At 40.1% G+C, this 24,178-nt stretch overlaps 1 protein-coding gene across 1 annotated transcript in view; it reads right to left on the bottom strand.

Moving 5' to 3' along the window:
* BRSK2 (BR serine/threonine kinase 2) overlaps positions 1–24,178 on the bottom strand; it is a 477,335-nt gene that overhangs the window by 40,404 nt on the left and 412,753 nt on the right. The window contains exons 12-13 of the mRNA XM_044426097.1: positions 23,101–23,251; positions 2,317–2,377 (exon numbers count right to left, since the gene is read on the bottom strand). Of these exons, the coding sequence (XP_044282032.1) occupies positions 2,317–2,377; positions 23,101–23,251 (212 nt within the window). The remainder of the gene's footprint in view (positions 1–2,316; positions 2,378–23,100; positions 23,252–24,178) is intronic.

The following is a 24,178-nucleotide window of genomic DNA, read 5'->3' as shown; positions in this document are numbered from 1 at the left end:
CAGCAGGTGATGACAGAGGCACACGTGGTACTAAGCACTTCGTCTCCCCCATCTCTGCAAAAGGGCCACCGGCTTCTGTGGTTATGGAGTGAGTGTGTGTGCATGAGTGGGTGGGTGTGAGAGAGGCAGAAGACAGGGGGCTCTGTCGCTTCATCCCCCTTCCTCCTCTGGCCTTCCGCCATCCAAAGGAACTCAGTTTTCTCTGCCAGGCTTTAGGGTATGAAATCTTAGGAGACTGGGGTACTATAGCCACGCTAGGGAATCCAAACAAATGTCAACAAAACAGGTTTACTTTGCAATTTTTCCTATCACCTTAGATAAGCCAATCCTTATTTTAAACCATTGTGCAAGTGTTATTTTTATTATACATTCTCTGTGATTACACAGCAAAATATCATTAACCCCCCAACTCCCGCCCGACATCATTCATAATCCAGTATAATTTCAGGCAGAAAGGGGGATTATGTTCTTTTTAAAAAGAAAAAAGAAAGGAAAACAAAATCTGAGATAGCATGTTGTAATTACCAGAACATTCCAAGAAAGATACTTTAAACTAGGAGTCAAACACATTCAGGGTACAAAATGCTTAAAGGGATACTGTTAGAGTGAAAGCAATCTTTGAACAGATTCAGAAATCTCTTCCTTTCACACAGATTAATATAGTTTAGACAGTCATAGTAATAAAACAGTTCTTGGTCTGAAAGACTGCAAGGCCAGCAGAAGAATTACCCATGTACTTAAATATATATTGCTGGACATGTTTTAAAATTAAATTATTTAAAAATTGATAATTGTGCTAAATTCTTCTTTTAAGCTTTTGTATCATACTAGAACAGTATTTCCAGTTTTAGTAGACTTATGCTTATAAAGCTAAGAACAGTCATAGTCTAAATGAACTGGTTTTATGTTGGGTTTGCAGCTCATGGAAAATATATCACTTGAAGTGGCTTAAAAAAATTGTACACCGTCCTGAGAGCTTTTTGCTAAAGAACAATATATGGAAGCTTTAAATACACAGATAAATAAATCACTATAGTCAGTACATGGGAGCTGACAGTGACACTCTGCCATTCAGTGCCAATCAGTAATTCCATCTACTTAAGAATTTATGGAGTTCAGCCTTCTCGCATTTAGATCGATGGGTATCTTGTGCTTATCCTCTTTATACCACACATTTCCCACCCCTCATCAAGCTCCACTGTAAAGTCTTCTGCTCCATAAACATTCAGGTTTATTTCCATCTATTTCAAGGATATTTAATCCATAAATCATAAATCATTATTATAGATTATTACTACTATGGTGTAAAAGATACGTGAGATCATCTAGAGATTGTCTAAAATCTTGTCTAGGTCTTTTTCTTAGATTCCTAAACTAAGAACAATGGGCTTGTTCTTTGGAATTGAGTATGCAAAAGGAGCAGGAGAATTGCATAAAGAATTCTGCACCTTCAAATAACTCATAGAAAGAAGGCACAAGTACGCAAAGCACCTTCATGCAGCAGAATCTTCTGCTGTTATGTTACACCAAATCTATTGTAGCTTCATGCTTAAGGAAGATTTGGTGTGTAAGAGTTACAACCAAATGAACAGTCCTTCCAGCTATCCTATGCTTTGACCAGGTCCTGTAAATTTGATTCCCTTGCATAAGGTGGTGTCCAAAGGGCAGTTATCATGCAACTTCTAGTCAGACAGGTGTGACCTACATACAGCAACCACTCATATACCTGTTCACTAAAAACAGGTATATGAGTGTTGTGATACGTTTAAAGACTGTTAAGGACAATTACTTCCTATTAAAAGCAAAATGCAAGCAACTTTTGACTCACTCAAGGATTAATGATAATAATAATAATAATAATAATAATAATAATAATAATAATGAAAAGGGACCTGTGAATTTGATTGCTGAGCAGGAATGTAGTTCCCCCCCTAAGACACTCCGTCCTTTCAAATCACACAATTTCTCATTCCTCCTTTATGGTTTGTTTTTTTACACCTCAAATCCAAGTAATTTCCACGTTTGTTAACTCATCTCCACATGATTCTTATGCTGTTGTTTGGTTGCCCCATCAGGCCCCAAAGTAGCTCTAGCCTTTATGGTTTAGTGCCTCACCATGGATTTGCAATCAGCAACAGATGCTCTTCCCACCATACAATAAACCTTTCAAAAGGATCTTATACATTGCTGCCATGTTGGGACATAATGATACCTTACACAGCCATGGCTAGCATCCCTCAATGATGGAAAGAAATATGTCACCTAGCTCACATGAGAGAGTGGTTATAACTGTGATATCAAAATAATCCCACTTACCCTTGGACTGCTGAGGGGGCTGGTGGACAGGCCAGAGGATGCTCCACTGATTGAACGAGACCTGAGTAAACACAACAGGAAGGGAACATCCTGAGAAACACATCAGAAGCATCATCTAGCACTTGTCCCTCCTACATAAGAAGCTGCTATTGACATATCTATCAAGAAGTTCCCTAAAGGGCTGGCATTTGTTTTTCAAAGAGTATGTGATTATGAAGCAAACCCATCCATTTTTTATCGGTGTCATTTTTTAATGAGATCGTAGGTTTTTCTGTGTGTCTGGAAAAGACTCCTTGATTAGATATACCCCACAGCAAGTTCATCATAAAACAGCTTTTGATCACTATACTAAGGACTGGGTAAAGAAAGGAAACTGTAAATTTTGCAAGAAAGAACATTTCAGTCATTTGTAACACGGCAGGCCAGCAAACTACCTCTATGAATTATCTATCCTCCTGTTTGTTGAAATAACTTCATTTTGTAAGCAAATATATCTTTTATGACCATCGTTTTAGGAATCGTAACATCCCTTCTTTCCCTTCTTATTGGTTTGATATTTCATATGAAATCATTGACCTGTATGTTTAAAAATAAGATGCCTCCCCAAATCCCAGCACCTCATCATCACCAGTCATCAGCACAATTATATTAAAAAGTGACTCAGAAAGAGCACAGATATATGAGCAAATGAGCTCTATCAATCTCAGACACTAATGCAAGTGCACAGAAGAAAGGGTTTTTCACACATCAGGCTGCATCCACAGTGTAGGGGAAAAATTATATTGGCTATATATGCACACTGAATTGTTTTTCCCTTTTCTTATGTTAATACTATTTATCCATAGCACAAATTATGCAAGACTCAAAGCTAGATTCAAAAATCACATGCAGAAAATGCTAGGAAAATCCTCATGTTCTGTTGGTATTTCTTTTCCTTTGGTATTTCAAATTATTTTTGGCATTTCAAAGTCAAATTCTGGCTTGACTTTTCACATCCCTATTAGTTGAAACATGAGCTTTAGAAGAATTAATGTTTGAGAGGCACACATCCGGCAAATAATATACAACATTTCAGTTTCTTAGTTCAAGTCTGCATGTTATTATAAAATCTGAGCTAGGGGGAGTTATTTGCTTTTAACAAGCATATAGCTCTTGGGGTTTTGTTCATACAAGTAGATCCACAAATGTGTGCATGACAGAACGTAAAAGTGTATATCTCCGTATAGTCCATTGTTCATTAAAATTACCCCTCTGTCTCTGCCTCTCCAGTTTATTAATTCAATGAAGAATTGCAATTTTAAATATCACAATCCCTGTTTTTTCAATAGGTCCCCCATGTGTGGATGAAATGAGCAGGAGAAGGAGCTAAAGGAGAAACTAAAACGGCAATTCACTGTGGGCAACCTTTTTGCTCTAAAAAGGGACTTATGCATTCATTTTAGAATGAAAGCAACTCCTTGCATCTTAGGAAGACTTCCCTCCCCGCCCCCAGTATTGTTTAAAAAATCATATTCTCCAACCAACAGGAACTGTGGGCCATCACACACACAGCCCTTGTGCTGCCTGGGAACCCTGGTAGCAGGTGGCAGCACACGGTGGCGACCACTCGGCTGCTTGGGGCTGATTTAAGGGAGAAGGGGAATAAGAGGTCTGTTGCTTGCTCTCCTGTAATGGAGCACACAGGTTGGAGTGGGAGAGGAGGGGACTGCCTCACAGGAAGCAACCTTCCAGGTCCAGTTCTACCCCTTACCCTCCGCAGAACTAAGAGGCAAAAAGAAAATTCATAACATGTCAGCTGCAGTCCTTTTTAAGTATGTGTGAGTCAAGTTTCCTTTCTCTATACCTCTTATTCCCCTTCTCCCTTAAATCAGCCCTTGTGCTGCCTGGGAACCCTGGTAGCAGGTGGCAGCACACGGTGGCGACCACTCGGCTGCTTGGGGCTGATTTAAGGGAGAAGGGGAATAAGAGGTCTGTTGCTTGCTCTCCTGTAATGGAGCACACAGGTTGGAGTGGGAGAGGAGGGGACTGCCTCACAGGAAGCAACCTTCCAGGTCCAGTTCTACCCCTTACCCTCCGCAGAACTAAGAGGCAAAAAGAAAATTCATAACATGTCAGCTGCAGTCCTTTTTAAGTATGTGTGAGTCAAGTTTCCTTTCTCTATAAAGTAAATGGGATGAGCATCCAAATGCAAAGCCCATTGCTAAAGCGTTTTCTAAGTTCTTGTCAATGGAATATGCATTTAGATATTTAGAAATGTACTGTGGTCTCCACTGAAAGCACAGTACATTTAGACACTAGAAGACTCTCAGCAGAATCTTTCCCTGTGCCTGATTAAATCTCAGGTAATACATATTTTATCTGTATAAAATCCCATTGGCTCAGTCCATCTCTAGTTACACTCTGAAACTTTACAAAGTGTGTAACTAGTTCCAGCAGAACATAAAGAGACATATTTAAATATGTATCCTTTTGAAAGCATATGCCCTGATTCTTGTTCCATCCACAGAAGTCTGCTTGCTTCTTAGTTGAATTGCGGATGGCAGAGCTACTATAGTCTATGTACCAGATTGAGCCTGCAATGTAGCAGAATGTGAAAACATCACAGCACAAAGTTGGCCCAGGGGTATAAATCACCAGTTAAGAAGTAATCAGGCTAGATTTTCCCCCAAAGCAATTCAGAAATACTTCCCAAAAGTGATTTGAGGATTATAGCCTTGATGCTGTTTGATCTTTTAGGCTTACACATGAAGTATGAGGGAATGAAGCAGCAGGATATGATGAAAGCCTCCAACCACATTTGCCAGTTGAGTAAAAGGAGGAGGGAATAGAGAACCCGGGCTGTGATGCATTTATGCCAGTTACTGCTTTTTTCCAGCACTGCCACTGCCATATAAGAGGGCTTCTGTGCATTCAAGAGGCTCTGGCTAGTATCCAATGGTGTCATTCTGCAAATTCAAATAACACCAGACGAGCTCTGTTGAATCTTTCCACTGCAGAAGCGCTTGCACATTACGTTTGCACAACCAGTTAACTCCCTGCAAAGAAAACTTTAAATTAAGCATCTGGGGAAGAACAAATAAAATGTTTCAAATGAGGAATGGTTTCATATGTCAAAGGTGTCAACCTGCTATTCCATAACGTTAGCAGAACTCTTTAGAAACGTTGAAATACATTGGGTTTTTGTCCTGTGCAGTAGTCTCCATTCCCCATTTGCATTTAAGGAAATATATTTGTGTGCCAACTAAGAACTATTAGCTAAGCCACCTGCCTTTTAAAGGATATTATCTCAATATAAATCTTAATAAAACCTCAAAACATTCTTTAGAGATGTCTTTGTTTTTAAAATAAACCTTAATCTAAAATGGTATATCGGGGAATCAAATATTCAACATAATATCGGAGGAAGGGTGAGATAAAAAACAAAAGTTAGCCTTCTTAGAAGGCCTGTCTTTCATATTTCTTTCATTCCCTATTGCAGCTACATGCCAAAACCAGAATAGCCTCCTAAAAACCTATCTTAAATTCTCAGTCTCATGTAGTTAAAACTTGTCTCAGTGATTAAAATTAGCTCTTTCACTGTGCTATGTGTGTATGATGAAGCCTTTCCATGAACAGTGTGTATGTCAACCTGGAATGGAGGGAAGAGAACCAGAGAGAAGAGGTGTCTAGAGCAAGGGGCAGGCAAGAAGCACACTGTCCCATCGTCTGTGATAAGCAGGTATTCTCATGTAACTGCAAGAACTTGGGAACAGGAGGGTGATCCTGTGTTGGCTCTAGCTCACTAGAAAAGCACAGGCCCCGTTACCATAGCTATAGGGATGCTTTCCTGAAGTGTTGTGAGATTGGACAGTTTTACCAGGGTGGAGGCAGGAAGTATGCACAGCCTAGAAGCTGCTGTTAAAATACTGTGGACTGGCGGGCCAATGATGATTCACCCTATGGCTCCATCAGGGATGCAGTCGGAAAGTCACAGTGTCCAAAAGTAAAATAAAATCCTTTCTTGCCAGGGGAGACCATTCATTTGCAGGGAAACCACTGCGGCCCATGTGCAACCCCCAAGAGACTCACCCAGGAAACATGAGAGAGGGAGATCACCATAGGAAACCATCAGACAAAGGTCAGTGTTGCACATAGGAGATGGAGGGGTAGCAGGAGAGATGACTGTGTTTGTGTGCAAGAAAGAGAGAAAGCAATGGGAGAAAAAGTGGGGAGGAAGGAGAGAACGGGTCGCTTTGCATGGTTGTCTTAGCCCACCCACTGTGGCTTGTTTAAGTGATGGTGGTTTGTGCAATGCGCCATCTGAACATTCCAGGTGTGGCAGGCAATCACCAGGGCATATTGTGACATGCAAACCCAGCCAGAGTCCTTACACAAGGGTTAAACAACGCTTGCTTAGCTCTTGGACTGTTATAGGGTTATGTTTAAATAAGCCACAGTGAGGTGCTCTAATTGTGGAAACCCAGGGGGGAAACAAAGGATTCATTAGATCCAAGGACGAAGAAATAGTTTTCTGTAGTTTGCTGAAGGGAGGGTTATATGCCTTATTATATATTAGCTCTAAAATGGGTTGTAGGCCTTTGGTGAATATACCAAAGCATGTTTTCACTAATCTACATTTAGAGCTTGGAGCTATAAAGAAAATGTTACATTTAAACTTTAATATCTCAAAGCTTGTTTATAAAAAAATATAACATCCAAACTTATCCTAGGAACATGGCTGCAATTCAGTGCCTTACTATATATGACAATATTGAGGGAATAAAACAGATCTTAATAGTATCACATTTGCAGGTTAAAAAACAATGAAACCTTCAGCAATGATATTTTAAATTTCATCATCTAGAAAATAGGACCAGCTTAAACTAAGAAACCAGGGGTCAGGCCCTCCTCATGAAAACTGGTGCAAAGCAGTGCTAAGATGAAAGAGCACTGAGAATTCAGACTGAAAGCAAGAGATCGTGCACTGGATAGTGATAAGAACCATAAGGATCCTGCTCTTTGAGAAATTCTACAGCTGGTGCTACATCAGCATGCAGAACCTGAGTAGTCGCACTTGGTGGACAACAGTAAGACAAATGTGGCAATCTACAGGGGAAAGGGGTCTTTCATCTATGGACATGAGCCACAATTATTGAACAGGAAAGATGTATTTGTATGTAACCTTCCTGGGATCTCTGGAGGCATTTAGGATCATTATTAGGCTAGTATTTCTCTAAAGATTCAAATCATGTAAATTTCTTGCAATTGCTCATACTTTATATCTCTGCAGAGCTCTTCATTGAGATCTGAATAAAACTATTTGTCAGAGTATAGGCATACCTCTAATCCATTCCTCGCCATTGCTGCTGAATTGCACGGTGTGATGTAAACATTTTATTCCTATGAACTTGTGAGAACTGCCTAGCTGAGAAATGGCAAAATTAATTTAACTCTAAAGAGGAGTTGGTTACCCTGTTAGACCATAATATCTCAAATATGTTTGATTTATAATCCTCATCCGCGTCCATATCCTTCACCATAAAAACCATTTAAAAACATCCAGAAGCACTAACTTTTCTCCAACTTGTAAAGCCTTTACACTATTTGATGAAGCATCAAATTCATCAGTCTGCCACATACCTGTATCTACCAGTACCTCTTTTGGTAAACTGCAGGTAGTTGGTTTTGTCAATGGAACAATGAATCTATATGATCTATAAAGAAACTCCTTAAAATATCTAACTAGCATAAACAGCTGTCACCATTTTCTCCTTTCAAGCCAAAAAAAAAAAAAAAAAAAATCAACAAAGAAGACTTCCAGCCTAATTCACAGGAACATGGATGGTTGCAATCTTTCCACCTCACTAAACTGTGCTCCTGTGGTTTCTATTTCTGGGCAGGACTCCTGTTGAATTTATACCTGTCGTGCTGTTATTAAAAGTGGATAGGACCTGCCAGGAAAAAACGGGTGGAAATTCAAATTCAAAATCCCAGAACTATATAAAATTCATGTTTGTTGATGTACCATGGTTTTATTAAAAATCTAACTATTCTACAGTGCAAGTGGACCAAGTCATGCTGCTGGCCTTGACACATTTTCATCAGTGTCACTGAGCACCTTTCAGATTCCCCAGAGGCTCAGTCCTCAGTGCAGGTTACTTGCTCACTTATGTCACAGCATCTCAGAGGATCAGTAACTATTCTCCCAGTTAAGGAAAAGAAAAACCAGACAATGTTAGATGATTTCTCAGCCAGAGCAATAGAAAAGGCAAGGATTTCAATATGGTTGCCTTTTTGTGCTTCTTTAAATAAAGGTTGAGGAAAATATGTCTCAAATAGATCAGAAGAAAATAGGAATCTGTGTATGTTACTACAAGACCCTCATGGTCTGGTATCCAACAGCTGTAGGATGCTTCAGGATTTCGAACACTTATTATCAGAAACTAGCTGGTGTCATCTGTTTTCATTCATTTATTTAGTATTATTACATTCTTATTTCACTTTTTTTCCCCTCAAAGGAACCCAAGACCATGATCCTCCCCCAAGTTTATCCTCACAAAGTCAGTTGGGCTGAGAGCCAGTGACTGGCCCAAAGTCACCCGGTGAGTTTCATGGCGAAGTGGGAACAGTAGACCCCAGCTCACCAATCCCAGTGCAACAGTCTAACCACCACACAATCGGGTTCTCTGTTATTTGTTATATCTCTCCTGTTCTTCAGTGAGTGTCCACACAGTATCTCAACAGAGGTAAGGCAGCCAGAGACATACTGGCCACACTCTCCCTATGTCTACACAGTACAGGTGGGGGAAATAAAACCTTCCCTTCATTGCTTACCCTTTAGTGATATCAAAAGCATAAGAGCCAAAAGAATACCTGCTCTGACACTGCAGCCCCAACTCCTCAGTGTCAAGCTCCAAGTTGGACCCGCATGAGGTTCTCCACAGATACAACTCCAGCCATGAGGATGGCAAGGAGTTGCATGTGATGGAGTTGCTTCATGCAACCAGTGGTGACTCTTGAGGCAGCTGTAATATTTTCCTAATTTCAAAGTATGGCTGCACTTAGAAAAATCTTTGAGAACATGTGGTGGTCTGTCTTCTGCTTGCTGCCATGCCACACATTGGAGATAATAAGGAGCCAAGAAGAGGTAGAGGTTATTTGGCCCTACTTACTGCTAGCTCCCTTTGAGGCTCCCTTTAAAATTGGTCTTTTGTAAGCCATCTACAGAGTCATCTCAGATACAGACAGGATAAAAATGTTTTAAATAAATAAATAAACCAATCAAGCACATCTTTTTGTTTGTTCTGTACTACTCCTTTCTCTTAAGAAAAAGGGCATTCGAGGTGGCCTAAGAAGAACCCTGCTTGATCAGGCCACGGCCTTTTCTAGTCCAACATTCTGTTCCCTCAGTGGCTAATGGGAGACCCGTGGGAAGCCCACAAGCAGGTCATGAGTACAGGAACTGGTTTACAAATTTGATGGAACAAAGTAATTGTGCAGCAAGCAGAATGACCCTGTACCAGCACTGTCTTAATGCTGACAAGGCATTATAATGGCCTATGAAGTAGATTCTGTGTCTTGAATGCACTGTCAACCTCATACATGCATTATCTACAACCTATGTGTAGAGATCTCTTAGCTAATACAAAACAAGTCTGCTGATTTACAGACATTACAAAATAAATATGAAAGCAGCTTTTCAAAACCCTAGGTGTTTCATACTGGTTTCCAGTTTTGCAAGTTCAGCATTGTGGTAAACTGTGGAAGACAGAAAAAGTCAAAAGAAAGGCACTTGTCTGGCCAGCACATGCCTGTGTCCTCAGGGGAGAAGTCAGGTGCCTCAAGTCCCTGTTGCTGTACAGAATGACGGCAAAGGAACAGAACAGGATAAAGGATAATGGAAAGCAAAGCGATTAAATGTCCCTTTGCTTTAATTTTTATGACTCCACATAACTCTTGATGGACAGACATGGTTGCCTCTAAAGAAAGAGGCACATCTGCCACTGTATGTACATGTAGTGAGGAGTACGTATGCTCAGCATATGTTTGTGCTGAGCATCCATTCCAGTGTATAAGTATGCATAGAAATGACTTGTGAAGGAGCCCCTGATATGCTCAAATTTGTCTGCCAGCACCCCTCTCTCTCTTTCTCTCTGAGCAGCCAAGCAGGGTGTGTGCTATATTGGAGCCACAGTGCTGTGGAGGCGGGATTAATATTTTCCTCACCCAAAATGCCCACTCCAAATATAACATTTGTCCCATCGGTGAAAGTATTCCAGACTGGAAATATAGCATGCAAGAGGATTTTAATTAGGAAAGTAACCTTTCACCATGTCATGAACTTAATCTAATTCAGATTCTTCACCAACTGTTTCCCCAATAACAACAACCTTTCGGGGGATCCAATGATAGTTCTGAAGATGCCATCTCTAGCTTTCCTCTTATTTTGCAATAATGCTTCAAGATACAGGCAAAGCCAACACACATACACACCCCTTTCTTCCTGGAACATTTTTTCTGTAACAAAATATAATGTCACAAATAAAAATACTGTTTTAAAGTGAAAGATTAAAAGAAATGTATTTCCCCCGCAAATTGAAAAGGCCCCACAACAGGTATAATCCAAAACTGGAGCTTACCCCAATGCGTCAGCACTCGTCATCCTTGGCAGAGGGGAATAAAAAGAGAAGAAAAAGAGAGAGGGAGAAAGGGACATGGAAGAAAGTGGAGAGAAGAGTACGAAAAGAAGAGTGAAATACTGTTTGGAGAACTACATGGTCATAATTATTGCCACAGGCACCTGCTGCTGATAGATGTTCCAGTGGGGAAATACTCATGGGAAGGAAAGATTTCATTACCAGACAAGTATTTCCAGACTGCTCATAATCCTAGATGATGTTTGTGTCTGGGAATATGGAAACAGACACAGCAGGTTTAAAAGAGAAGGATAAAATGCAGCTTGTCCACCCTGACTACGGTAGCCAAAGCTGGCAGGGCATATTGGTTTCGCTATTTTCTGAGGGCAAGTAATTTGCTTATGCAAAGTGAGCAGTGCTGTGATTATTAAGTACCCATTTTGCTCATGTACCCCTTTCCTGTCTTCTAATGATCTGCTCTGGGAATCTTCTTTCCCAGTAGGCATATGTACTTCTAAAAGCATTGATCACTAGGATCAACATTTCTGAATGGGTACAGGTGCCCAATGAACAAAGTTGTAGGAGAGAACAGCTCACTGGGAGTTTCTTGTGTGAAAGCACTGCTGAAATGTTTCAAAGGATATATGACTTGCATGACATTCATTTGAGAAGACGTGTAGGAATTCCCTGTAGATTGAGCCCCAAGTTGCACTTCTACTTTAATTCAGGCTTATTTTAAAATTTCTCCAGCTGAGGAACCTTCAACTTTTCCATGATTATGAAATCTAGAATCTAACATTTTTATTAAATTAAATTCAAAGGTTGCAAAGTCTCCACCTGAATACAATGTAAATAAATATGCAATATAGAAGAAATGCAGCCTGAAAGACAAGCAATTAAGGCAACTTAAGATACCCTAAGCACAAATGATAAAATGGGAAATTACATTTCTGCCCCTGTAACTCAAGCTTCAAAAATCTGCAGATACCTTGAAGAATAAACTTGCCTGGATAGCATCCTCTTCTACCCATACCCTATTACATCCTCTCTCTTCCCAGCTTCTGAAGGTCCCATTTTAAAAAGCTGTTTGTGAAGTATCAATCTCCTTTCAGGTAAATACAACATGATATTTGTTCCTTCCTTGCCTCATCTACCTTCTTATCTAATTTTTATGAAAAGTTCTCAAATCACTGGAGGCACCAAAAGATGCCCTTTCCTCTCATCTATATAGCAATGTGAAATTTAATGTTTCTGAGGTATATTTTGCAGCACTGAGACTCCACTATTTGAGTTGTAAAGAAATCCTAAGATTTAATGCTGTTAAAATAATGCAAATCAAAGCATAGAATGTTGCTGATTGCAGTAGAATATTTAAACCATACCCCCTCCAAGCATTTTAGGGGCTTTAGATGTCAAATGAGTCTTTAGACTTCTGTCCTGGGGATGCAAACTTACCAGCCTATCCTACCATGCACTATCTGTTCACAATAGCAGAGCAGTTAAGCCAGGAATTTTAAGCACATTTTGCAATGTGTGTTAAAAGATCAAACTTGCCATGGACGTACAGAGATAACAGGCTACCTTAAGCCTTTCAATTTCAATGAGTCTACTCTAAGTAGAGAAAACATCGGATATAACCAATTAATTCTCCGCTCACATTTACTCATGTTTTAAAATAAATGGGTTTAATTTTTATACTTTTTGCTCAAAAATGGAAATATTCCCAGTGGTGATTTTAGGATCTCAGTGGAACTAAATGGCACATTATGTATATAGATTTAAAAAACCTCAAAATTAGGCATGTGCAATGTTCACAATATAATGTGAAATCCAATAACATCTTTTTGAATAGATATACATATGCACGATTCACTAGAAATATGGCTAAACAATGCAAGATATTGCCTCTGAAATATCATTTTAGATTCACTGCAGACCTAATATTAGCATACTACATTAATAACCCTGAAATTTCTTGGTTATGTGTGCAGAATGATACTGTATGAAACATGATTGGCTTATGGATCATATATATGATTTGAGGCATAGTCAGATACTTCTTTTATCAGTAAACCTCAACTGGAACCCTAGACATGGTTTTTGTTTATACTGTTGCTATTGTTATTTAAATTTAATTAACCATGTTTTTCTAATGGACTTATTCCTGCAAGCAGGTTCCTTCCTATTAGCAAAATGCAGAGCTAGTAAGAGTGGTGTGGTACTACTTCCATAGCCTTCCTCAACTTGGCCATTCTGGCTGCCATTGAGATTCATCCTTCTTCTTCTAACCTCTGTCGGCAAGACTCAAGATTCAATCCTATGCAAGTTCAGATGGAAAAAAGTGGCATGGCTGGTTTGGGTCTGATGGGAGTTGTAGGATTTTTCCCATCTAAACATGCATAGGATTGGATCTTTAGTAAGTTTGTATTACTATAGCTAGGCTATAGCTTGGTGGCTAGGAGAGAATCCTGCCAAAAATCTTGGACTGCCAGTCCATGTTGACAATACTTGTCTGGATGGATTATGCATCTTAGCCGGTATAAGGCAGCTTCCTAATGAATCTCTTAAAAATTAAAAAAACCCTTTCTCATAAACACCCTCTAACGCATGTTGAATGTTCTGTGCTAGTAGAATATTCTCCAGGGAGTGTAAGCTCCTTGAAAACAGGCGCCGCTTTGCCTCCTTATTGCATAATCTACTGGTTCTAGTGTACCGAAACACTACAAGTTCCTTAAGGTTTAGACATAAGATTTGGGATGACTCAGATTTGTTTGGGTGGCACAGCCGGGATTTCATATCATTTATCCATATTTGGATGGATTCATACAATTGAATATTTTGTTTTGCTATTTTATTGTTCTTTGTTGTAAGCTGTACCAAGATGTCAAAGATGGGGTATAAAAGTTCTAAATAAATAACTAAATAAATTTGGCAGCCAGATGAAACTTAGTGTATGATTTGGGGTGATCTAAATCTTAGTTTTGGGCCCACACTCCCAGTTTCTTCTTCACACACACACACACACACACACACTCCATCTATTATGGATATGATCAAAGTGTGACGGTCATGTACCAAGTGTCGGGCAGGATGTGTCATTAACTTGTAGAGAACAATCCCTGGAGGTTAAGTGTTTGTTTGAGATGCCCCAAAGCTTACTGTGGGGTGCACACCTCCAGTTCTGTATTCATTTTCAAGGGATTATTGCCAATGGCTTCAAATTTTGTTTGGGGTTTAAGTACTCTAGTTCTCTATCGTTAAGCATGTTGAGCATTATTAGTACAGAGATTCCAAGTGTGCCTTCATTTTGCCCTGAAGCATTTGGCCAAATACAATGCTATGGTGACTCACACAAGCAGCTCTTCCTGATGCTTGGGCACATGATTTGGGGTAGCATAAACCACAGTTTTTGGTGCACACCCTAAGTTCTTTCCCTACTTGTATGTATTTTTGCTATTATTTGTCTGAAAACTGTAGCATCACAGTGTCCAGTGCCCAAAGTGTTTGGCCAGAAACAATACTGTGGCAACTCATAAACAGAACCATGCTAGGCGTGTAGATGACAGCACAAAGCATCCTGATTTTGTATTTCCTGCACACCTGCTTGGGCTGCCTTAAGCTGGTCACTTCACCTTGCTGCATGGCAGTGTTGGCCCTGAGTAAGATAAACTGATTATGCGCAAAACCACATGATCTCTGCACATGGAGACCTTGCTACAACTCACCTTCTGCATTATTCATCACATTCAACAACAATTTTTGCACTGAGCCAGCAAGATGTAACACGGTATGTGTTGGGGCTTCTTTACGTGAGGGGTTTAACCTGTTGCTTTACTGAGGTTCCTTCTTTGATTTTCATTGCAGGAGGAAAATAAGACCTTTACACAAACTTTCCGACCCCCACACCCCGGGGTTTGTGTATCTTTGCATTCTAACTTTCCTACCAACCAACCACGAGTTTCTGCAGTATAATGGATGTGAGAATGTTTCTGAGGTTTTTGTTTTAGTTTGAATTTTAATAGCTGAACTTCCTTGCCCTACAAATCTCCTGGAAAACATGGCCCTGAAGGATGATGACACTCTAAGAAAGGCCTTGCAAACTTCCATGAAAGAGGGATCATGGGCGCACCATAAATGCCACATGTAGAGAAGCCCTTGAACTCCTGCACTCTAGATGGCATTGCGTACTGGGATCAACCTGTTTTTTAAAGTATTGCTGAAAATATAAATGTGCCAAGTTTCATACTTTTAATTCAAAGAACATGCTTCTAGGCTTAACTGCTCTGCTACAAGTGAGAATCTACTCAACACTCCTCTCATCCATAAACAATATCATTGCCAGTTCTATATATGTACTTTCAGACTTTTAGAAGGTCACACAGACATATCTTCTAAACCTCTTTTTACCCAAGACTTTATTTTCTGTCCCATAGATTTTTTGCACCCTCTTCCTCTGCTCTAGAATTTTAGTGTATATCGCTGATATAGAGAATGAATGAATCAATCTAACTTTAATTGGCTCTTGAGTAGAAAATAATTCATATGGTTATATGTAAGGGGATGCATTTTGTCCCCAGATAGGTTATTTGGTTCCCTGGAGGTACATGTACAAAAAAAAAAAAGGAAGTTTTTCCTGTGCGAATGTTTCTTGTGTGAGAACATTCACACAGGCAAAGTAACATACTAAAACTTTTCTATGTTAGTATGTTAATCTAAACAATCCAATCCAAGTGTGTTAATCTAAACAAAATGCAACAGTCCAATGCATGTTTGAACAGAAAAACTTCTGTACAACTCCTGGTATTCCCAAATCAGCATGGATAGCTGTGGAATGCTGGGAGGTGGAGAACTGTTTTCTGCCTAAATATGTATAGGATTGTGACTTTAATAATTTAATAGAAAGGGAAAGGCACTGAGGAATTTAACAATGCAAATGGACATTAAACTCACAAAGGGGAAAGAAAGAAGGGAAATGAGTTTAATTTAAACAAAAATAACCTCAAAACACAACAAATCCAGCAGTGCAGACATGTGCATTTCCTACAGTACTGAAGCATGTGAACTACAGAGCTGCAGCAACCCAGATATAGAAGCACTGAAGGGACAGGGCAGCAGGTGGAAGGAAGGAAGTCTAGACAGAGAGGCAGGCATGGGGGCAGAGACAGAAAGACAGACAGATAAGTGGGGGAAGGGGCGGAAAGACAAGAAGAGAGAAAGGCTGGAAAAATACAATGATGGAATGCAGAAGAAAGGAACAGTGGCCTCAGCTACCAAGACAACTGTGTGCATCTAGAGGGGCAGGATCCTTAAAGATGCAGTATTCCTCTTAAAATAAGCCCAAAGTGAGAGAAACATTAAGGACACTGAACAGGCACCATTCCAAAGTATGGACTGTTAACTGAAAGAGGGAATATTTTGATGGGATTTTCTTTACTGCATTTCCTTATTGTCCTGCACTTACTTGACCTAATTTTTTATATTCCTCCTTTAAAACCCCTTTCATCAGACTTCACAAAAAAAGGAATATTTTTCCTCTTCATGTTTGCTCCTAAGAAATAAGGATCACAGACCTTATTTTCAGCTGTGTAAATCTATTTGTTGTTCAGAAAGCTCCCTTGGTGAAACAGAGCTAAGAGTGCGCTTACTTTCAGTAGTTCCTGTGCTTCACATACATTGTACCAGCATAAGGTAGATCAGCATCATCCTCCACCCATACTGTAGGGTGAAAAACTAGGAGGGACTGGTATAGTAACATGGCTGTGCTTTGGACAAACACACACGCACGCATGCACACACACACACAGGCAAAAAACATTAGCAAGAGCCCATTTTGGAGAAATGTAACATTGGCTGGAGCTGAGCTAATACAGGATAAATTCTGGGGGGATATTGGAGGCAAGTGCATCAGATGCCCCCGTAGTGAAAGGCAAGGAGCAAAGAATCAAAGTTTGTCTGGCATGAACTTTGACAAAAGTAACAAGATGTGGTTAGATGTTCAGAACCCCATCCTGTTACAGGCATTCCAGGTTGAGGCTTGTATCGAGCCTCTGGTTCTTGCAGTGGTGCTTGGGGACTCCCCAGTGAGCACTGCGCAAGGCAGCAGCTCCTTGTCTCCAGTGTGTTAACTTTTTATAGGTTCCTGGAAGCTTGGCTGCAATGCTCTTATTCACAGCCCCTCATAAAAATGACTGCCTTGTAAGTGTGCCAGAACTGGACCATCCATCTGCCAGTGGACAGAATTCCCTTTAATTGCTGCTTTAACATGGAAAGGCTGTTGTCTTTTATAAAGTGTTTTTAGACTTTCTAAGCCTACAAAAGCAATTTCCAGGGACAATGCCGAGCCAAAACTCAAAAAGCTCAGCTTACAGAGCCTACGTCCAATATTAGATCCAGTGTAACATCATCGCTGATGTTGTGGGCAATTTCTGGTTCAAATGTTGTCTCTGCAGTGTACTCACTAGGCAACCCATCCCTTCCAAACCTCATCCTCAGCTGTGTAATATAGGGATAAGGGCAAGGATTAGAGTACAGCAATGTATGTAAAGTGGTTTGAATACTCTCGAGAGGTATATAATGCTAAGTATGATGATGGTGTGATGTGTATCATTTACCAGGTAAGGATCCTTTCCCCTCTACCTGCAGGCTGGTTGTAGACCAAAGTGCCTTTGAGTATATGTAAGTACTTTTCCTTTGTGTCTGTGTAATTCAAGTGAAACATCATATACTTGAGTACTAGTGCTCCATATGTTCTAGATCAGAAGAGTGTAGTTGAAAAAGATTTCTTAGAAATTAATAAAGCAATTCACAACAATCAAGATCAATCAGAAATTTTATGTCAATCTCAGTGGGATTTGGACAGCACGTTGTTTATGTTCAAAAGATGTTAATAGTCCAAGACCTAATTAATTGTTAAAGCTATGAAGATTTCTCCAGATTTTATGACTAGCTAATCTAATCAACTAAGTAGGTTTCTGGGCTAGGTTTGTAAATGTTAATATAGAAAGTTTTCCACAGCATTATTTTAATTGTTATGCTGTTTTTATTTTGAAACTTATCCCCCACTCAAAAATAGTAACAGTACTTTCAATTGTTGAGCAAAAAATCCAGGGAGCTTTGGCAGGTGGAGCTTGTCATGCACCTGCTGAAATTCCATCTGCCACAGATTTATTAGGCCTGCTTTCCAATTAACAGTCTCATTCTTGTCTGAAATGGCAGCATGGAATTCTGTAAAAGCATGGCTGCTGCAGCTGAGGGGTAAAAAGGAGCAACTAGCTATTCTTATCTGACAGGCAGCTTGCTCCTCAATCTTCAAGGCTAACTGTTAATCAGCAAAGCGATTAACATGGTGCATGGAGCACACATGAGCATCAGACCACCTTCGCCATTGGTTATATGGTTCACCAAGGGTAAAGGGCCTCCAGTTGCCAACAGAGAGGCAAGAGGGAGGTGTTTATGGATGCACTGGTGGCTACCTTGAAGGACCCTGAAGAGTGGAAGGAGCTTAACTCATTCCTTTCCACTACCTCCTTACAGCAGCCTTCCTGTAAATCACTCACTGATCAGGAGAGTGGCCCCCACACGTATCTTATGGGAAAGAGCAGAGCACAACTAATGTGACTAGTCACAAAGGAGGAGAGGGCACCTTTTCCCACCCATAGCAATTTTGACAGCTCTGGCTTATTAGGAAAGGTGAGAGACGTTGCCACTGATCAAATTCCCTCTTCTGTAGTATTATTTAAGATACAGTAGCCCTGTCCTTCTTTGCAACTGGTCACAGACTGAAGCTACATACGAGGTGTAGAAACGTGGGGTATGAGATGAAATCCAGCCCTTCTCTGATAACCTACTGTCTGGTGGTTTCCCAGTTTTTATGCAATTCTCCCCCAATGCCTCTCCTGAGGTTTAGTTATCAGCAGTAAGAGCTTTAAACTAAACTGCAGGCATTTTCGTCTCATCCCTTTTGCTTTCTCCTCATCCACCACTAGAATGTGGTTCCCTCTGAAAGAGGTTCAACATAAAAGATGTGAAGACAGATACCAAAATGCAGAACGTAATGCTGAGGGTGAAAAGTAGTTGTTGCCCACCCTTGACTGGGTATCTCTCTCTCTCACAGTAAATTTGCCCCAAGTGAGAAGGTAAGTACTGCATCTTTAAGGAATAGCAGTGAGGTAAAGGAGAGGAACAGATTGTTGGTGTTTTATACCTTTCTTCTCTGTTGAATTTGGGATTGGCTTCACAGATATCCAGGCTTTTACTGAACATTGTTTTACTATGGCAGGAACAAAGTGAGAAAACAGAGTTACTAATGTGGACATTCATATGAGATTCACCTGATGCAGTCCCTGAAACCCACCCACCCAAAGTTACCCCTCCCATTTTGAGGAAATGCTCTGAAACAAGGAGCCTTGTTCTTTACCAGCTGGGGTGCATTTGACTCATATTTTGCTTTGGGCCAGTAAAGTCAGTGGGGAGAACAGATATTGGACTGAACAGCCAAATTTCTAGCCAAATGCTGGCATGAGGTAAAATTCATTTCCTGCTAACCATGTCTACATGGCTTCCCAAAACCAGTCACCACATAATGAAATACTGACCCAACTAGAATCATTTTGATCACACAAATGTTTGCGGTGTGTTGGACTTCAGATGGAGCCACCAATATTAAACTTGGTCTAAAATTGTAGATTTGATTAGCAATTCAAGATGGTCCTTTCTGCACATACCTTGTGCCCACAAGTCCTCTGTCTCCCATCCTATCACATGGTGTAGCTTGCAAACAAGGGCTGGAGAAGCAGCATTCCAAGCCCTCACTAAAGGACAGTTTCTGGCCTATAGACAATTGATCTGAGGGAATACCAGATTCTAATATTGGTTAGCTGCCAATGCAGAAAATGAGAAAAAGGACTCCAGTTTGTTGATGGAACCAACTTCTTCTTCTTTCCCATTCATTATCTACTCCCTGCACCACATTTTATTCACTTTAACATAAAGTTTAGATTTTTAATGCTCTAGAGCCTGATACCCAACCCAACTTTTCCAGAGTGGAACTCTCTTACAGGAAAATGCACTATGAATATGGCAGCTGCTAAGGCACTGATGCATCTTAGAGATGAAACATTGATTTTATATATGATGGATCTAAACAACTCAAAGTACTGAAGCCCCCACAAGAGAAAAAAATAAAAGGAAATGAAGTTTACAATAACTAAAACAGCAGATGGAGAAAGCAAGAATTCCAAAACAGAAATGCTAAAAGCCAAGTTGACTTTGGGGTATTCACTGCATTAATCTTTTTCACAGGCTATTCTCCTGGTAGCAGTGAAGAGCAAATAAAGAAGCAGGGAATATATGAACCAACAGATATACTAAAAAGTAGATACAAGAGCTGAAGGAATTAAGTAATGCTTTTTCTTCACAATGCTTTTAGTTGGCAATCAACAGAATTAAGAAAGACTAGCCAAACTGCTGACTGTTAAGTGGGTCTCACAGAGCTAGGAAGACGATATATATTATCAAAACATTTTAAGCACACAAAAAGCAACTAGAGCTAGAGTTAGGCTGGTGCAGAGGTTTTCTTTCTGTCCTTTTTCTATAGTTTCCCCCCACTGTATTAAATAAAGGGCAGCTTTTTCACAACACCACTAAAGTCTAGATTTTTTTTCAGAGTTTAAACTATGAACACTTATTTCTATACTCTGAAAATGGCTAAGGTCAGAATTACAGGACCCTTTGGTTCTCAAGTAGAAACCTCATGCAGGATACTAGACACATGCAATGAAGATGCTGTTACATAAACACGTTCTGCAGAGAAGCAAGTATTCACAGAAGTGGGAAAATAAGGTTGAGAATAAAAGTAAAAGTCACCGGAAGCAGCTTTCATAGTGAGGCATCCTTACTGCTTTGAAAGGTTACTCCTAAGTCCTGCACTTTGCCCCACAACTTGAGAAAAAATGCCTAATACAGACTGGTTGTATACCAACACTAGCAGCCTATATTGGATAAATATCAGCTTAACTAATAAGGCTTCTACCAAAAGATACTGGAATTTGTAATGCAGTAAGGATGATGTGAATTGTCTTCAAGACCACTAGCCAGTTATCATGGAAGGACAGCTTCCAAACCCCCCAGGAATTACTCTTAAACCACTTGTGCCTGTATTGTAAATACTTCCTAAGAATAATGTTCTTTAAAGCAGTACTATAGCCTCCAAAAGATGGAAACCTATAACCTTAACATTGGCTGCTTTGTACTAAATGCTGTAAGCCATACAAATTTTTGCCTCCCAACAAGAGGTATGTTTTTCAGTGGTTGGACAAATGATGCCCCGTCATAAGGCTAATATCTCTAAACACATGCTTCTGTTAAATAAGAATCCATGTTCTGAATAATCCCACTGCCGAGAGTCTATGGCGTGTGCTTCTTTTCATCTAAGGCTGAGATGTGATACTTGACTTATAAAAGTTCAGGCCTTGAATGTAACAGTCCCTCCCTTGGTGCACTTATGAAACTATACATTTTTATCTGTTCTATAACTGTTCCCTTTCCCTGACCACGATCACATATTTGCATGCTCCTCTAGGAGATGTTGTCTAGTGTACACACATCCCTGCATCACTAGCATTATTTCAGATATTATATCTGGCGTGTATATTGATACCCTAAAGCCTGGACTGTGATATGGTCTTTTGTAGAGTATTTCTGAGTGCATCACTTCATAAAAATCGCTCTGAGTCTTTGTCAGTTGACCAGTTTGCAGTACAACAATGGTTTTCAAGACTCAAATGAAGAAATAAATTTGATATCAAACACACCCAGGCTAGTGAATAATGCAGTTTTGTAATATTGGCACTTCCTTGACTATCTGTTACTTTATTGCAATCCCAAGCTACCAGGTTGTAGGAATTGCATACTGCAGCTCAATATATTAGAATCAAGGCAAGACTTCCTTATTGTTAAGAAATGACATTCTACCAAATTCAGATTTCCTTTCTCAGTTTGATAGTCCCACCTTCTTCTATTTCACCAAGTGCTGGATTCAAACAACTGAAATATAACTTAGGAAACAAACTATCTGCAGATGAGTTTCTGAAAAGCCATGTTCCAATCTGGGAGAGCTTTAGGGGCAAGCAAAGTCTTCGGCATGCAGTGTGGACATCTAGATCTGAGACAGGAAATTGATGTAGTCACTGGAAATAACTGAGTGGTAGTTCAGCCTCACCCTTGCTTTTTAACCTCTCATTTTTGATAGAAGCAAACTTCACCACCAGAACAATTTCACCATGGTATTTTTTCAAATATTTGGTTACCATTCTTTGTTTGCATTTCAGTTATCCTAGTACTATGTATCTCGGAACCAAAATCATAAAGTACCCTGCCTTGTACCCTGGGAAATCACACTTAAAAAGCCTTGGGGTACTGCTATTTGCTTGCTAGAAGCTTATCTGTGATGGACTGCAGACAATTCTAAGAGACTGTCGTGCTTTCTACTTGGTGGCTGGCCATCAACTAAAATGGTAAGGAGGACTGACTTTCTAGCCTAACAGCTGAGATATGAGCCTATGTTGCAATAACTAAATTAATATTGAAAAACTACAAACCAACCATTTCTTTAATATACAGTATAACACATAAGGGACTTTCTGTCCCATTCAAAATGCAAACCAAAGACCATACAGAAGTTCGCAAAGCTTATGCTTTTGTGCTCTCAGATAGCATCTTTTTTTGCAATTAGCATTTCACTGCAGGACTATGAGTGGCTAGCATATTTCCTTAGTCAGTGAGAGATCTGAAATATATTTCCACATCTTGTAGGAAGTATGTTCACACTGTAGGATAAGACCAGGAGCTATACTTATATTTCTGATTTAGTTATAGTGTTTCCTGGTCCACAGTGGACCCTATTGGTAGTTTCTCCATCCCTTTCCCCCAGCATTACTTTGAAATGCTAGATGAGAAGCAAAGAAAAGAAGCAACGGTAACAAACAAAGAAGCATTCTATTGATTGACTTCTGTTTCTGCTAAATTTTACAGCATCTAATCCCTACAGAGCCTAGACCAAAGCTTCTTCCCTGGGTAAAAACTACTGTGCCACTGTTTCACCTGCAATGTCTTCTGAAACCTCGGGTCAATGGCACATACCTCCTGTCTTTTAACTTTGGGGACCACCTACCTCTGTCCATGCTGTGTCATTTCAATAGCTCTGCGGGCTGGAACTGGGGATCCTCCATCTGTCACACTCAGAACTTCCATTGACTTCCTCTCTGGCCTCCGCTTCCCATGTCTGTTCAGCATTGGAGAGTCCACACGCTTTCTGGGAGGGTCTTTATGCAGAGACAATGCAGTCAACTTAGCATGGCTGGAAAGACCTGGACACTTTTGGATGAAAATATCTTGATTCCCAAGAGCCCCTTAACCATATCTCTTAAAGTACTGAGACAGGAGGAGCCCCAGTAAACATCTGAAACATTAACACCCCTTCCTACACTTCTAAATCTCATGCAAGATACGTCTTTTGTCACACAGTGATTACCTCTCAGCAAGGTGACTGGCAGCACAATAAATATAAACAAATGAGTAAAAGTAGAACAGAAGAGTAAAAAGAAAAATGGATCTTTTCCTCTTTGGGGCATGTTAAATTCAAGGAAATCTGGTGCTCAAACAATACTTTTCCCTACTAGTTTCTCTGTCATTTAATCTTCATATTGTACCTTCATGTTTACTATAAATTTTATATTCCCTGACTATGTAGCACTCAGCCATGACAATGCTCTAGACAAATTGCAATGTAGCAAGCCAGTGTGGCAAGTCATTTTAGATATGGAAATGCTGTTTTATTTGTTTGTAGCCAACTCCTTAATGTTCAATGAAGGCATCTTTGAAAGACATCCAAGATACAGCCTTGCCTGTTCAGTGGGTTGGATCCAGCAAAAGCCTCCAGAGGATGGAAGTGCTACTTTCATCAGCAAGAGGCTTCTGATCCAGCAGAACTTTTCTGCTGGCTGAACAGGAGAAGAGAAGACCTTTACCAATTTCCATTCACCCCTTTATAGCTACCAAACATCTGCTCCAGGGAGTTGGGGATTCCCCCAGAACAGCAGGGAGGGAGGTGTTGCCAGGAGCTGCAGAGGAAGTGGGGAATCAGCAAAGACCTTCTCCTCCTCTTCTACTGGAGGAAGGTTTCTGACTGGAATGCTGCTCAGAAACACTCCCACTGGTTGAATAAAAGCTGTGCATTCAGCAGACACTTC

Source organism: Varanus komodoensis, unplaced genomic scaffold, assembly GCF_004798865.1.
Source record: "Varanus komodoensis strain SLA01 unplaced genomic scaffold, ASM479886v1 scaffold16, whole genome shotgun sequence".
In the NCBI taxonomy this organism is placed as follows: Eukaryota; Metazoa; Chordata; class Lepidosauria; order Squamata; family Varanidae; genus Varanus; species Varanus komodoensis.
The sequence above is the reverse complement of the archived record's forward strand: the minus strand, read 5'-3'. Positions and strand labels throughout refer to the sequence as shown.